At 49.3% G+C, this 15,158-nt stretch overlaps 3 protein-coding genes across 6 annotated transcripts; 1 reads left to right on the top strand and 2 right to left on the bottom strand.

Moving 5' to 3' along the window:
• Positions 1–407: 407 nt before the first annotated feature.
• LOC308651614 (putative protein T-ENOL) lies at positions 408–4,952 on the bottom strand. Of its 3 annotated transcripts, XM_081298988.1 has the most exons (8): positions 4,672–4,952; positions 4,511–4,577; positions 4,124–4,207; positions 3,683–3,833; positions 3,368–3,401; positions 3,118–3,172; positions 1,103–1,333; positions 408–596 (listed from the first exon to the last, which is right to left on the bottom strand). In XM_081298988.1, exons 3-7 carry the CDS (start codon positions 4,202–4,204, stop codon positions 1,268–1,270), a joined length of 387 nt encoding a protein of 128 aa, XP_081155114.1. In that variant the 5' UTR covers positions 4,205–4,207; positions 4,511–4,577; positions 4,672–4,952; the 3' UTR covers positions 408–596; positions 1,103–1,267. The 3 variants fall into 3 exon arrangements, with proteins under 3 accessions (XP_081155114.1, XP_081155113.1, XP_081155112.1); XM_081298987.1 differs by lacking the exon at positions 4,511–4,577; XM_081298986.1 differs by having other exon boundaries at positions 4,511–4,952.
• A 302-nt stretch (positions 4,953–5,254) lies between these two features.
• CDIPT (CDP-diacylglycerol--inositol 3-phosphatidyltransferase) lies at positions 5,255–8,660 on the top strand. Of its 2 annotated transcripts, none has more exons than XM_081298992.1 (6): positions 5,255–5,716; positions 5,812–5,946; positions 6,593–6,746; positions 7,272–7,353; positions 7,760–7,841; positions 8,053–8,660. In XM_081298992.1, the coding sequence occupies exons 1-6, from the start codon at positions 5,674–5,676 to the stop codon at positions 8,232–8,234; spliced, it is 678 nt and encodes a 225-aa protein (XP_081155118.1). In that variant the 5' UTR covers positions 5,255–5,673; the 3' UTR covers positions 8,235–8,660. The 2 variants fall into 2 exon arrangements, with proteins under 2 accessions (XP_081155118.1, XP_081155119.1); XM_081298993.1 differs by having other exon boundaries at positions 5,256–5,716; positions 7,991–8,660.
• Positions 8,661–10,857: 2,197 nt separating this feature from the next.
• Positions 10,858–11,268, bottom strand: LOC308650771 (ubiquitin-like protein 5). The gene has a single exon (XM_081297098.1). The coding sequence runs from the start codon at positions 11,171–11,173 to the stop codon at positions 10,952–10,954; it is 222 nt and encodes a 73-aa protein (XP_081153224.1). The 5' UTR covers positions 11,174–11,268; the 3' UTR covers positions 10,858–10,951.
• Positions 11,269–15,158: the final 3,890 nt, after the last annotated feature.

Genomic DNA, 15,158 nt, shown 5'->3' on the forward strand with positions numbered 1-15,158 from the left:
GGCTCAGGGTGTCAATCAACTTCTTCAGGAGGCCCAGATAAGTGGCCAAGTTGTGAGTGAAATGTACAAAGCCGCCTGCAGAGCTTTCTGGCTAGTAATGTGTGTGATATGTTCCTGTAGGTGTGAGGCCCCAGGATCCAAGTGAAAGGTCATGGATCAGGATCCTCAGCAACCTTTGGTTGCTGCTCCTTGGAAGCAAGAGGGGACCCTCCCAGATGTCATAGCCCTAGACTGTAAGATTCTAGCTGTAAGGATGGGTGGGCATCCATGACATCAATTCCGCCAACTGGCTGACAGAGAAGTGTCTAAATGAAAACCTTCCCAACTGCATGCTTATATCCAGCAACCATATCTGGACCTCCACCCCAGAGAAGCAACACCAGAGCACTTCCTGAATTGCGGGGAAGGGGAAGAACCCCATGACTTTATTAAAGCCTTTTCTTCCTGGTGGTATCTTTGTTGGCTGAAGATGGAGATCTGTGCGATGCATCCAGAACATTTCCTTGGCTTCCAGGGTGGCACTGCTCATGACCAGGAATCCCCCCACCCAAATGAAGTATTTAACAAATTTTGAAAGAGGAGTTTTGAGGCATGTTCTAGAGGGAAAAATGGGGGAGGGCATGAGAGACCAAGAACAGCACCAAAAAGGGTTGGGCTAATAGATGTCAAATTGTGGGGAGAACTCTCTGGAAGACAGCTTTTGACTCTTTAGACCCAAAGCTTATGTCTTACCATCTTTCCATCCTTTACCCATCCATCAAACCCATGCACCACCCACCCATTTATTCATCCACCATTTCTTATCCATCTCTCCATCCACCCACATTCTCCTTCCACCCATCCATCTGCATACTATCCATCATTCTCCATCTGCCTTTCCACTCACACATCCATCTACCCCCATCTATCCAGCCACCCACTCACCTCTCTTTCATCTACTCACTCTGCCCCTTTTAAACTCCTTACCAGAAGGGATTCTGTTTTGTTCACTGCTATACTTCACTCTCTAGAGAAGTACTAGGACACAGTAAGTGCTTAATATATGTTCAATGAATATATCCATTTACCTATTCACCATTTACCTACCTCCCCATCTACTCACCCATTCCCTCTCCTAACATTTTTGATTAGCCGCAATGCCAACAATTCAAAGGGCAATTCAAAGGCTTCCAGGTTCTTCTTTGAAGGTAAGCAAGAAAAAGTCTCCTGAAATCATGGGGGGGCTGGCAGGTGGATGAGGGAAAGATGTTTGCTCAGGATGAAATCCTTAATCAAGTGTCATCTGGGAAGGACGGGAAACCACTGTACGGACTGGCAGGTCCTCACAGAGCATCTTGGGATGGAGGAAGAAGGAAAGCAACTTACATAAGTTAGCAGATAAATTATTAAGGCCGGGGCTTTTCTGATTATTCAAACTATTTCTAATACCAGCCCCGTTAGGAGAGATCTAATGTCCCAAAGGCACTAAAAAAATCAGCTCCTTAAGGACAAGAGAAGTGGCTTATTCTCGACTGTATTTTGCCTCAAGTTTGGTGATTAATACTTGAAGTAGTGGCCCACGTCAGAAAAATGACTTGTCCCCATGGCTTGATGAACCTGGCACATCATACTCAATAAACATCTGTTGGCTTCAGTTCCTTCTCCCTGAATCCTTCTTTCCTCTTCTGCCAATCCATTACAGGGAGTTCTCCAGGGCTCTACCCTTAGTACCTTTTCCTTTCTTACTCTACCCAAAGCCTCACAGGGCCACCATATACTCTCCCTTCAACTGACAGCTCCCTCCTCATGACCTCAGGGTCAACTCTCAATCACTAGCCTAGATCTATTCTTTAAGTGTAGAATCCATATTTCCAGCTGTCTGTCTATAGAATATTTCCACCTGGAGTCCCCCATGAGCACGATAAACACACTTAAATAAAGTAATAAAAACATTTCCTGCCTAAAGTCAGAAACATGCTTGCCATGTTCCAGAAAGAATGAGAAGGCCCAGGTGCAGAGACAGGGAAATAAGTGGAGAAGTTACAGACAATGAATCACAGAGACAATAGTTGTGGAGTGCTCATGCTGGGCCATGTGAGCACTGAAGGACACTGGCTTTTACAAAAATTGGAAGCTACTGTAGAGTTCCAAGAGGAAACATGACATGATCAGACTCAGGTTGCCCAAGTCAGAAACTTGGCAGTCGTCTGATTCCCTTTTTCCCTCTACCATTTCTAATCAGGGCTCCTCCTCCCATCTCTACCATTACTGTCCAGGTTAGGACCATCATCTCTAGTTTGGTTTCTTTGCAGTAATTCCTAACTGGCCTCCCTGCCTTGGGTCTTTCCCCTTTTCCAGTGACTATCAAAGTGACTGATATAAAATTCCCACTTCTTACTTCAACTCTTCAATGGTTTCTTACCTATAGAAAAATGTCTATGATCTTAACAAGGCACACACAGGTCTCTTGGTTAGTTCCTGTCTACCTTGCCTGCATATTCCAGGGGTTAAGCTGCTTCAGGCCCTATCCTCCACCCTCAGTGCACATACATCTGCTTACACTCACTCTTCTAAAACATATCTCTGCCTTTACTCATGGAATCTCTACTACTTGGAGTACTCCCACCAGCCCTTGTTTTCTTGCATTTTTTTTTTTTTTTGTACCAGGGATTGAACCCAGGGGGTTCACTGAGCCAGACCCCCAGCCCTTTTTAATTTTTATTTTGAGACAGGGTCTTGCTAAGTTGCTTAGGGCCTCACTAAGTTGCTGAAGCTGGCTTTGAACTTGCAATCCTCCTACCTCAGCCTCCCAAGCCACTAGGATTACAAGCATTGCACTACCATGTCCAGTGTTCTCCTGGAAAATTCATTAGGTGTCTCCAGGAAGCTCCATGATTCCTTTCCTTCCTGTCCTAATTTAAGTTGGGATAGAAGTATTCTTCTCATTGTTTCCATTTCTCATTGTGTCCATACTATATTGTAATTAGCCATTTAATTGTCTGTCCTCACATTAAACTGTGAATAATTCAAAGGCTGAGACTCTATTATATATTTCTGTGTCCCAAGTTCCTAAAGCAAGTACTGGCACATAGTGCAAACTCTAAATATTTTGTTAATACTGAACAGTCTCATAGATACCTTATCACGAAGGGATAGCCGGTGTGCCTTGGTGTGGATATGGTCTCTGTCAGAGCTGGAGATGGCAGAAGAGAAAGGAGAAGGTTGAATGAGAACTCTGAATTTGAGGATCAGAGCAGAATAAAATAGAACTGCATGGTTCTAAAATCCCTCTACCCCGCTGGAATGTTTGCCAAACCCTTGCTCTCTCCACTATATGTTCCTTATCTTTTTCCCAGGACAAAGGACATCTCCATGAAGCCTCACTCACCAGGTGTTTGTGGCTCCGGTCATGGTGAAGAGCACTGGAAGCAGAGGCCCCAGTTAGAGAAATGACTATGCCCAACCCAAGGGCAGCAAGAGATATATATGGCTAGGGCAGAAGGGGCCAAGGGAATTTCTGGCCAGCAGTGAGGAGTGGGTACCGGGTTAGGGTTTATGGGGCACTCTGCCTAGGACCAGCTCTGAGACAGGCCACTCAGGCACAGATTCCTGGAGAGGTCAGCTATGGTCAGGAGAGGGTCAGGGACTGGAACCAGGCATATGGGAGGGCCTCTAGACACAGCAGTCCTGAGGTGGAGGTCACCGTGACTGGATATCTGAGTCCCTTGGTCTTTTGTCTGCTTTTCCTCAGTGGGCACAGGATTCATGTGGCAGCCAGCTATAAACAAGGCCTCCTCTGTAAGTTCGTTGCTGATCCGAGTCAGGAATTCCTCAGAACGAGATATTGAAACCTTCTGGGAAAGGAAGTCAGAAGATCTGAGTGTGAAAACTTCTGTACAGCCTCAGAATGCTGGGTCTGGGGGCTTCCCAGCTGGAGGCTCTGGGGCTGAAGAGTCTGTTTTGGAGGGTTGAGCCTTGAGATTTGACTAGAAGGCCCTAGACCTGTGAGGAGCAGTCTGAGGGAGGCTCAGGGCTCAGGATGGAGGTTAGTGTCCCAGGGCTTGCAGCTCAGACCAGCTGCCTCTGCCTGGGGCCTCCTCACCTCATTACACTCCCACCTCCAGAGCTCCCCTTAGGTGCTCACCTGCCCTCCACTCAAGGAGGATGCAGTTTGAGACAGCCAGCTGCTCTTTTTTTCGTCATTCCTGGTTGGAGTGGATGCCATCCCCTGTGAACAGTCAAAGCCTGTGTTAGGCTGAGAAGCCAGCCTGCTTTCCCAAGAAGTAAGCTGACCTCCATTCCCAGAGCCAAGGTTTAATCAATGCTCTTGGAAGAAACATCCCATGGTTTCAATTTTCTCCCCTCTCTGGGTGGGAGAGGGTATAGGTATATATGTAATCTCAGCCCTAAACTTTTTTTTTTTTGGGGGGGGAGATGACTCTCACAAAACCACAAGCCCAGACACCCTCTTCCTCCATCTTTCCTCCCAAAGCCCTTCCCAAGCCAAGGCAACCTACTCGCCGCCCCAGACCTGGCAGATAGGTTGAAATCTTGGGGTACTCAGCAGGAGGGGGAGACGGAGCGGTCTAAGGGGGCCCCTATTATGGATCAAGGGGGAAGGGGAGGAGATGGGAAGGGGAAAGTGGAAAGAGGGGGAGCCCGGGAGGCGCCGCTACCCGTTGCTATAAAAACCTTAATGTTTGTGAAGATTCTACAGCCCCGTTGCTAGGAGATTGGAGATTCTAGAACCAAAGATGAGGACATTTTCTTAGCATGCAAAGTTCGTTCCTCGACCTCCCCTCCAGCGTCCTCCAGGTCCCTCACTGGAGGGGGTGACCCCAGCGCTAGAGGCTTAAGTTTGGGAGGATAACGTAGGGTGGGCCCGATCCTCCCACCACTAGGGTGTCCCTAGAAGCCAGAAGCAAGCCAGTCCTGGGCCGCTCTGAAGCCTCTCTAGCCACTCTCCTCCTGGAGCCGGCGAGAGCAAATGAGGGCAGGGAGTTAGGGGGCGGGGAAGGAGAATGTGGACTGTACCAACTAGCCTTGTTTCCAGGGGAGGCGAAGACTCAGGAGGGTGGAATCTTAACCCTTTATCTTTGCCGTCAGGAAGTCATATCCTTCGTAAAAAGGAAAAAAAGAGATATTCATTTAGGCTGCCTTTCTTTTGCCATTTTCCTCTTCAGTTCCTTCTTTGGCTCGGCGCCGATGGTTCTTTGCTCCCTCTTCTCCCTCTGTGCTTTGGTACGATCCGATGCAAAGGGGCGGAGAGAGGAAAAGGAAAAGGAAACAGGCAGGTCTTAAAGGGGCCGCAGCCATTTTTTAAAGCTTCTTCCTCCTTTCTCTGATCTCCAATTTTGCAAGGACGAGCGCAGAAGAGTAGGTTTCCGGAAGCCGAGCACAGCTGGAGCAGCCGGGATCTCTGCTGGGTCGGCTGCGCCTACGGGGTGGGCGGAGGCGAGGCTCTGCCCATCGGAAGGGCGGGTTGCTCGCGCCCCCTGCGCCCAGAGCACATCTGGTTGGCCCATGCTCCCGCCGGTTGCGAGCTTTAACATCTGGGGCCGGGCGCAGGCAGCGGGGTCCAGGGCGCAGGAGAGGCGGCCGATGTGCCGGGCCGGAGGGTGAGGCCGCGCGGGTGGGGCTGGGACAGCGTTGGCACCTCCGGAGCTGGTCCGGGGCGGCAAGTGGAACGCCGCGATGCCAAGCGAAAATATCTTCCTTTTCGTGCCTAACCTTATCGGTGAGTGCTGCCTGCGGCCCCGGGAAGAACGGGAGGGCGAGGGGCCTCGGACAGGCTCCCTGATCCCGCGCTGTTCACCCACTTCCCTTTCCAAGGTTATGCCCGGATTGTCTTCGCCATCATTGCTTTCTACTTCATGCCCTGCTGCCCCTTCACGGCCTCCTCCTTCTATCTGCTCAGCGGACTTCTGGACGCTTTTGATGGACATGCTGCTCGGGCCCTCAATCAAGGTGAGAGGCACCCCCTACCTGCCAGCCTTGTCCCCTTTCCCTGTCTCCTAGGACCTCACCGAGGGCTCTGTCATTCCTTTCTCTCTAGAAAGCAGAACAGAACGGCCTGGTTTCATAGCAGAAGGGATTTAAGCTAGCTCTTGAGAATTCCCTGCTATGAGGGTTGGATAAAGGGCAAGCCTGGACTTGGCTCTGGTACTGCTAGAGATCTCCCTGAATAAATTTCCATTCAACAAGTGTTTACTGGGGGCCTACTGTGTGCTGGGCACATGCAATAGGGAGTTCAATTTGAGATGGGAGATGGGGAGAGAAGGGTGTGGCTTCTGGAGGGTAATTAATCTGCTCTCCAGACCCACCCTAAGACCCACCTTAAACTCCTGTTTTTGCTCTGGAGCCTGGGTTCTAGGGCTGATGAGTTAAAGATATAGCTTCCCCTCCCCCCAACACTGTTTTCTTCCAGCTTATTTCTCATTTCATGCCATGGTGACCTTTGCACACTTGTCTCACACCCCACTGCTAGCAGCAGTTTTTCTCCCTAGGCAGTATTTTCCACCCTTTTAGACTCTGCATCAGAGTAATATACCAGATATGAGCACCTAGCATGGGTTCACTGCTCCCTTCCTACCTAACAGTCCCCATTTTTCAGGAACCCGGTTTGGGGCCATGTTGGACATGCTTACCGACCGCTGCTCTACCATGTGTCTGTTGGTCAACTTGGCCCTGCTGTACCCTCGAGCTACCCTTCTCTTCCAGCTCAGCATGAGCTTGGATGTGGCCAGTCACTGGCTGCACCTCCACAGGTCTGCTTCAGTTCTGGGGTGTTGACTACTTGAAAACACTACAGTGGGGAGGGTGTCTCTGGATGGCCTCAGGCTTTTCAGGAGGTCTCCTTGTAAACTCTGCTCTGTTGAAGGACCCTGGGCAAACCATGTGTGTGTGTGTGTCTCTCTCTGAATTAGTTTCAGTCTTATTTACAGTTGGAATTAAGCAATTCCTTAAGGCACTTTTGGCTTGCTATTGTAGGATTCCAAATGGGCACCTGGGCACGGTGATGCATACCTATAACCCCAGCTGCTGGGGGTGGAATCACAAATTTGAGGCCAACCTCAGTAACTAGGAAGGGGCATGGAAGCTTTCAATGAGGCATTTGAGTTTTGATTGCCCCCTCCCCTCCACACACAATTTGTAATTGTGTAGCTTTGGGAAAGATCCTGGTTTTCAGCCCCTCAGCTCTACATAGCATCTTCCACATTGGGTTGATGTGAGGGTTAGATAGACATTAAAGGAAATGAATGTTCATGGATTCCTCCTATTTTCTCTCCAAGTTCTGTGGTCCGGGGTAGTGAGAGTCACAAGATGATCGACCTGTCTGGGAATCCAGTGCTTCGGATCTACTACACCTCCAGGGTGAGCATTCCTTGCCCCTCAGCTTCTGGGTGAAGGAACTTTGGTGCAGGGTCAAGAGAGGGCACAGTGATAGGGAGGGACAGCGAAGACCCTCTGGGAAGGAGGGACCTCTAGGCTGAGGCATGAAGGAGCAAGATTGGCGGGGAAGGCTTGAGTGGATCCTCCTGACTACATTGGGAATGAGGCCTCTGTGCACCCATTGGGAGTAACTGGCTGGAGGGAGAAGAGGGAGAGAAATAGAGTGGGGCGTGGTTGGGAGTCAGGCTGAGCATGGACTTTTAATCTGTGAACCAGAAGTTTTGTAAAGGGAAGTGATTTGCTGAAATGCACTGCCCCCTCCGTGGTAGAGGGCCTTGTGGGGTGCGTGAGACCCTGCTGGCTACTTAAGTGTTCTTTGTGTGTGCAGCCTGCTCTGTTCACCCTGTGTGCTGGAAATGAGCTCTTCTACTGCCTCCTTTACCTGTTCAATTTCTCCGAGGGACCTTTAGGTAGGAGAGGATGGGCTGGGAGGCAGGTGGGAGAGGGGTCCTGCCCTGCCAGTGGGAGATAAAGGCCTCAGACATCTGGGCGCATCAGTCTCCTGTTCCCATATTCATTCTCTCTCTCCACACCCCCTTCCCCTGCTGTCTCCCCGCAGTTGGCTCTGTGGGGCTCTTCCGAATGGGTCTCTGGGTCACCGCCCCCATCGCCTTGCTCAAGTCCCTCATCAGTGTCATCCACCTGATCACAGCTGCCCGCAACATGGCTGCCTTGGATGCGGCAGACCGTGCCAAGAAGAAGTGACCCTGACAACTCCTGGAACCTCCCACCTGATTGGTCATCTTATTGTGCCACATGGCTTCCCTCCCCCTCCCAGGAGGCCCATTCTCATGTCTTCCTAATGTGTTCTCCAACCTGCTGGGATGGGGGTCAGCCTCTCTTTGGTGTTGTCACAATCTCTGTAACCCTGAAGATTAGACCCACCCTTGTGATCCCCAAAGACCTGGTCTACAAATCAAAAAGGATGCTCAGGAGGCCCCTGTGGTAGGCAGCCTATTTGAGGATTACGCATCGCCACACAGGAGGTTGGCTCAGCCCTGGCTTCTGGCTTGGCCTGAGGTTTTAGGGACACTTGAGAGAGATGGTGCAGGAGCCATGTTTCCCAAAAGGCAGGTGAGTCAGATCTCTGCCCCCTGCCACAGGAAGCCTGGGGCACCGTGTCCAGGAGGAAAGGGCCGTCTAGATCCTTCCTATGGCAGTTTCCTCCGACCAGTCTACCCTGACCTTGAAAGCCTTGATAATAAAGGCAACAGCTTCTCTCTTCTGGACTTGGTTTCCTTTTAGACATTTTTGGATCAGGCCCTGGATTAAGGGGAGATTGGAAAAAAGGAAGATCTACCTGGATGTTTTCCCCCGTTTGCGGCTGGCTCCTTTCTGTCATTCCAGAATGACAGAGAAAAGTCCTTCCGATCACCCACGCTCATGCCACATCTTCTCAACCCACCTTTATGTCCCTGATGGTCTGCTTTGACTCATATTCTTGATATTTCTACCCCCACTAGAGTGTAAACTCCCTGAGTGCACAGACTTCCTGTTCCTCTCTCTATGGTTAGATGGATATTTACCTTAATCTGAAATGAATAGTTACTTAATAAATATTCCAGAAAAGATTAGTTGGTTTCTCAGAATGTGGCCCTTAGACCACTTATAGGTTATTCTCAGAATTCAACCTCTTGGACCTTCAGAATCAATCAGTCTCTTGGGGCTGGGGTTGTGGTAGAGTGCTCGCCTCACGTGCGGGGCCCTGGGTTTGATCCTCAACACCACATAAAAAATAGGTAAGTGAAATAAAGGTATTGTGTCCAACTACAACTAAGAAATAAATTTAAAAAGAAATCAAGTCTCCAGAGATGAGCCCAGAAGTCTGCAATTTTAATAAACTCCACTTGATTCTTCCTTCCAATGTTGAGAATCACTGTTTGATCTTAAACATTTTTGGGACACCTGTTATATACCATATGCTGGGCATTGTTCTGGGCCTCTGTCCCTAACAGCTACTCCTGTCATTAGCTCTCCTGCTCTCTAATGCCAGCTTTCTTTTTAAAACTATCGGAACTACCATATGCCAGACCCTGTGCTGGGTTCTTGGCAAATTTTACTCATTTCATCTTCATAATAGCTTAGCAGGTGGCCCCAGAGGCCTTCACATCCAGGGGAACTAAAATTCATCAGAGCTGGGCATAGTGGTACCTATCTATAATCCCAGCAGCTTGGGAGGCTGAGGCAGGAGGATTGCAGGTTCAAAGCCAGCCTCAGCAACTTAGGGAGGCCCCACGCAACTTGGCAAGACCCTGTCTCTAAATGAAATATAAAAAGGACTGGGGATGTGGCTCGGTTGTTAAGCGTCCCAAGATTCAATTCTGCGTACCTCTCCAATATATATATATGTTTGTATACACACATACATATGGGCTTTAACTCCTAAGCCCAGGAGACAATTGGCTTCCCAGCCCTCTTTTAAGATCATGGGTGGACAGGGCTGGAGGAGTTAGCAATAATCAGGGAGGTACTCGTGGGGATAGGAGTAGAAGACCTGCAGCACCTCCCTTAGGTTTTGGTGAAGAGGGTGGGTATCTTAAGTAGAAAGCTGGTGGGGACTGGGGAAGGGTGTGTGTGTGTGTGTGGGGAACAGCCTGCAAAGGAAGGGGAACCAGAGAGCTCCCAGGCACTGATAGGCATTGATAGACCTCAATTGATGTGGCTAGAACACCAAGTGCTGGGGGTGATTGGGGAGCTGGAGAGATGAGGCAGAAGCAGCCAGCTGGAGTGGCTGAAGGAACTCAGTAGGACATTAGGACTTTATTGTCCATATTTTAAATTTCATTCTGTATGTGGGCTGTGTCACTGCTAACTGTGCTTTTTATGTGCATTATCTTAATCATCTTAACTGAATTCCACTGTGTTCTCTGCAGTAGACAAACCTATTAATGTGCTCATTTTCCAGAGGGGAATAGAGGCCCTGAGAGGAGGCCAGTTTGGCCCTGGATCCTGTCCTCTTAGCATTGATCACCGACATCAGTCCCAAGTTAGCAGACTTCTTAATGGTTGCATAGAATGCCAGCTATTATCAATTTAACCAGGTCCAGCCACCGTGAATGATGCTGTGGCAAATGCTCTCACACTTCTTCCTGGAAACACTTGTGGCATGAGTGTTGAAGGGCTTTACTCAGGGCAGATCTGTGCTTAAGGTATAGGGACTGCCCAAAACCGAGTTGTGGTTCAGATGCACAAGCGTCGCCCTGCCTGACCTGCTGGGGTGTAAGAGGAGACCAGATAAGGTGTCCTCCCAGCTCCTGCAGCAGAACCCTGTCTTTCCCCTTATCCTTCCAGAATTAACTGTCCCTTCAGCCAGGTGGGTCCTCTGAGCACTGGACCAAACCTGGAGCAGGGAATCCTCCGCCCTCCTGGCTCCCACAGCCCTGACTGGCTCCTGGGCTCTTTTTTTTTTTTTTTTTCCAGTATCTAAGTCTTTATTAATGTTTTTAAAAACAAATATCCATACCAGTGTGAGAGGTGAGCTTGGGACAAGAGGCTAAGTCAGGGGGATAGGAATTCTGCTCTATTGGTAATAAAGCTCCAGGTTCATCCCATCATGGATTTCATAGTCCCCCAGAGACACGTGGTCCTTAAAAATCGTGTACCACTTCTTAAGAACAATCTTGTTCCAAGGGGTGCCAGTTTGAGCCTCGATCAGTTTCTTAAGGTCCCCGATGGTGTCATCGGTGTTGCACTTTGCAACGACCGTCTGGGGAAGAAAGTCCGCGTAAACAACCTCGATCATCCTGACCGGAGCTCGAGTCGCCTCGAACCTGAAGACGCCACAACCTCTCCGCTCGAGCGCTGAAGCCCAGCCGGAGTCGACGCTGGGAACCGGAAGCGGAAGTCTCCTGGGCTCTTTGATGCTAACCATTTACAGTGCCACCAGAAGTCTCCACGCCAATCCAGCTGTAATGTGATCTTAAAAGAGGGGGAGCTGGGGAGGAGAGTGTGTGTGCTTCTACTTAAGAAGACTCTGCCTAGAGCAGGCTTTCTGGGAAAGGCTGGGTACATTAGCACATATTGCTCCACTTGCATCCACTGGTTACAGCTCAGTCCCATGGCCACGTCTACATGCAAGGGATGTTGGGAAATAAAGGTTAGCTGTGGTCTTAAGAGGAAGAAGAAAATTGATATGGTAAAAAGCATTTTGCCGTACTGGATGTGTTTGCTGTTGAAAGACAGATTTTTCTTACAGAAGGCTCCCTTAACAAATCAATTACTTTATCAGGCGTTCAACCAAAGAAAAACTATTTGTTTCAGTGCTGGAGAAAAACACGCTCTGTTGATCATCAGACATCACACCACACTGTTCTATATATTATGGGCAATTTAAGGGTAAAATTGGAACTGACTTGGAATTGGCCTCTGATGTGGGGGCTCTGCTCTATTTCCAGCAAGGTTCATTTTCCTTTTTTTGCGGGGACGGGGGAAACTGGGGATTTGAACTCGGGGGCACTCACCACTGAGCCACATCCCCAGTCCTATTTTGTATTTTATTTAGAGACAGGGCCTCACTGAGTTGCTTAGCACCTCACTTTTGCTGAGGCTGGCTTTGAACTCATGATCCTCCTGCTTCGGCCACCCAAGCTGCTGGGATTACAGGTGGGCACCACTGTACCTGGCTAAGGTTTATTTCCCTAACACTGAGGTATACCTGTCTCCCTCATGGTACGATTCATGCTGGGCTCATCTTCATGAATATGATTTGGAGCAGTCTCCCTGTTGCTTAGTGGATCACACAACCTCAAGAAGTACATGTAATAGGATAGGCTATGTTGTGCTTTGGTTAACAAAACCCCCAAAGTCTATTGCTTCACGTGGCAAACATTTCTTGCTCCTGCAACATACCTATTGTGGGTCACTTGTGGCTATATTTGCTGTTTTCTCCCTGGGATCCAGGCTGATGGAGTCATTTCTAGGTAGAACATTACTGGTCACCCTTTTATGAAAAAAGGAAGAGGGAGTATAGCGATTATGTCATTCTTACATTTCATTGGCTAGAGCAAGTCACATGAGCAAGTCTGATGGCCACTGAACATTCATGTGGAGAAGTCAATCATCAATTGGAAACGTGTCCAGAGTGCAGGAGTGAGGTTAAGGCTGGAGCAATGAATTTTGAAGTCAGGAGTGTATAGACATGATCTGATGTCATGAGACGGTCTGAAAATGTCAGTAGGAAGAAGAAACCTGGGGGACTGTTCAGAGACTGAGCAGGGAGGGTGAGGTCAGCCAAGGAAACAGGAGGTGCAGCCCAAAAGGCAGAAAGGAAAGTAGAGGTGATGTCCTGGAGCCAGTGTGGGAGGAGAGGCGGCCACCTGTGCCCAGTGACAGGCAAGGCTGAACAAAAGGTGACCTACCTCCTGGATTTAGTAACAGAATGTCACTGCGGATGCCTATTAAAGCAGTTTCCAAAAAGCAAGGGGTGGAGACAAGCTAATTGGAGTGGTTTGAAGAGGTTCAGTTAGTCAGCTTTTTGTCACTGTCACAAAAATACCCAACAGAAACAACTTTAAAAAAGGAAAAGTGTATTTTTCCTTCTGAAATCCTCAGTTTCAGAGGATTCAGTTCACGGTTGGCCATCTCCATTGCTCTGGGCATGAGGTGAAGAACATCATGGCAGAGGGAAGCTGTCAGCCAGGAAGGAGAGAGAGAGACAGACAGAGGAAAGGACTGGGAGAAAATAAACCCTTTCAGGGCATACTCCAGTGACCTACTTCCTCCAATGAGGTCCTATCTCCCAGTAGTCTAATCAGTCACTGCCTGGATTAATCCACTGATGAGGTCAGAGCCCTCCTGATTCAAAGCCCCACGTCTGTACAAATGGGACTTTGGTGGACATTCCAGATCAAAACCATAACAAGAGTTGAGGAATGGAAACAGACTGGAGAACTCTGGAGAAATTCGTCTCTAAAGGAAAAAGGAGAGATGGGAGTTGGAGAAGGTGGGGCGCTAAGGGATCATTTACCTGTTTTATGTGGCAGAAAAAGTAGGGTGTTTTTCTATACACATGACAGTGGCCAAGGACAGAAAGGTGTTGGGGGTAGAGGTATAGCTCTGGAGGACATTGATAGGTGAGATCTAGGGTCCAAGGGGAGGAGTCCTTGCTGGGAACAGGAGGGAGGACAGAGTCCAGATGCCCACACTGTTGATTTGCTACTGGGAAGGGAGAGGCTTCCTGCCCAATTGGCTTCTATTTTCTCCAAGAGGTGAGAAAAAGTGGGCAGGAGTGTGGGAGTTGAGAACAGAGGAGGTGTGAATGGTTGTTTTGAAGGGCATCTCATTCTAGATAGAGAAACACAATTAGAAGAGGGAGGCCTCCCCTGAAGTTTGGGCCATGAGTTTAAAATGAGACCAGCAGGTTCTGTGGGGTGTCCCTCCTCCAACAATAAGCAGCTGGTCTAGGGCTGGCAGAAGGAGCCAGGGGGGTTAAGAAAGGATGGATGGAACTGGAGACAAGGAGTTAGGGGAGGTTTCACATGAGTGAATGACTTGGACAGATCACACATGCTATCTGGGTACAACGGAAATGCGAAGGGATGAGGGCTCAAAAAGTGGTTGGAGGGGCTGGGGTTGTGGCTCAGAGGTAGAGTGCTCGCCTAGCATGTGCGAGGCCCTGGGTTCGATCCTCTGCACCACATAAAAATAAAGATGTTGTGTCCGCCAAAAACCGAAAAATATTAAAAAAAAAAAGTGGTTGGAGTCAAGGTCACTGAAGCTTTAAGGGGAGGTTCCAGAGGTGGTGCCATTGCTAGCAATGTTAAGCAAGGTGGAGGGATGGCCATGGTCAAGGTGGCCATGCAGAAAGGAACATACCCACCATGCATAATCTTACTTGCTTCTGTCACGAGGCCCTTGGTAATGTACAGCCCTAACACAGCAGCACTTAATACGTGCCAGGTACCAGATGAAGAACCTTAATTATCCCTCCAGGGAAGAAGTGAGAGTGGGGGGGGGGGCGCTAAGTCACTTGCCTATTCCACAGACACAGCCAGCTTCACCTTGCTGTGAGCCGAGGATGTACTCCCTTGGATTCGGCACGCTCAGACTTGAGTGGAGCCACTGATCCTACAAATGCAACTCAACTTGGAAAGAAATGAGGCTCAGGGGGTCAGGCCAGAGAGAGGAAATAGGAATAAGACCTTGAAAAGGAATCATTCTTATATTTGTGTCAACCCCTTTCCAGTGGGGGATTTGCTGGCCCACTGCACAGATAGGGAAGAGATGAGAGGTTGTGCAGCCTTACTTTAGCCACACAGCCCAGCCCAAGCTTTCCTCTCCCTCCCTAGGATCTTTTAACTTCCTCAGAGGAGATGGGGCGGGCTTGGCACCTACAGCTCTACCTGCCACAAGGAGCTGGTGTGCTTAGACTGATTGTGCCTGGATCCTCCCAAATAATGGGCCCTTACTGGTTTTGGGGGAAGTTGGGAAAAGGGTACCCTTGGTGCTCCTGATTATCCCAGACCAGAAACTAGTTCCTACAACCCCTGGGCAGAGTCCTCCTCCACAGTGTAACATCCCCATCTGAGAAGGGAAAAGTGTACAGGTGCTGGTACTGGCCTGGCACACCTATGGGTGCTGTGGCCTGCTGGTATGACCAGCAGGTGGCGCCAAAGGGGAGTTGCCTAAATAGGCTGGGGGGGGGGGCTCCATGGTGGCTGGGGGTAGATTCCAGAACTGCCAGGCCACCCTGGGTTCTTAGAGGCATGAATGGATGGAGAGGCTGCCAG

The sequence above is a fragment of the Spermophilus citellus genome (assembly GCF_964194105.1).
Source record: "Spermophilus citellus genome assembly, chromosome: 6".
Taxonomy (NCBI): domain Eukaryota; kingdom Metazoa; phylum Chordata; class Mammalia; order Rodentia; family Sciuridae; genus Spermophilus; species Spermophilus citellus.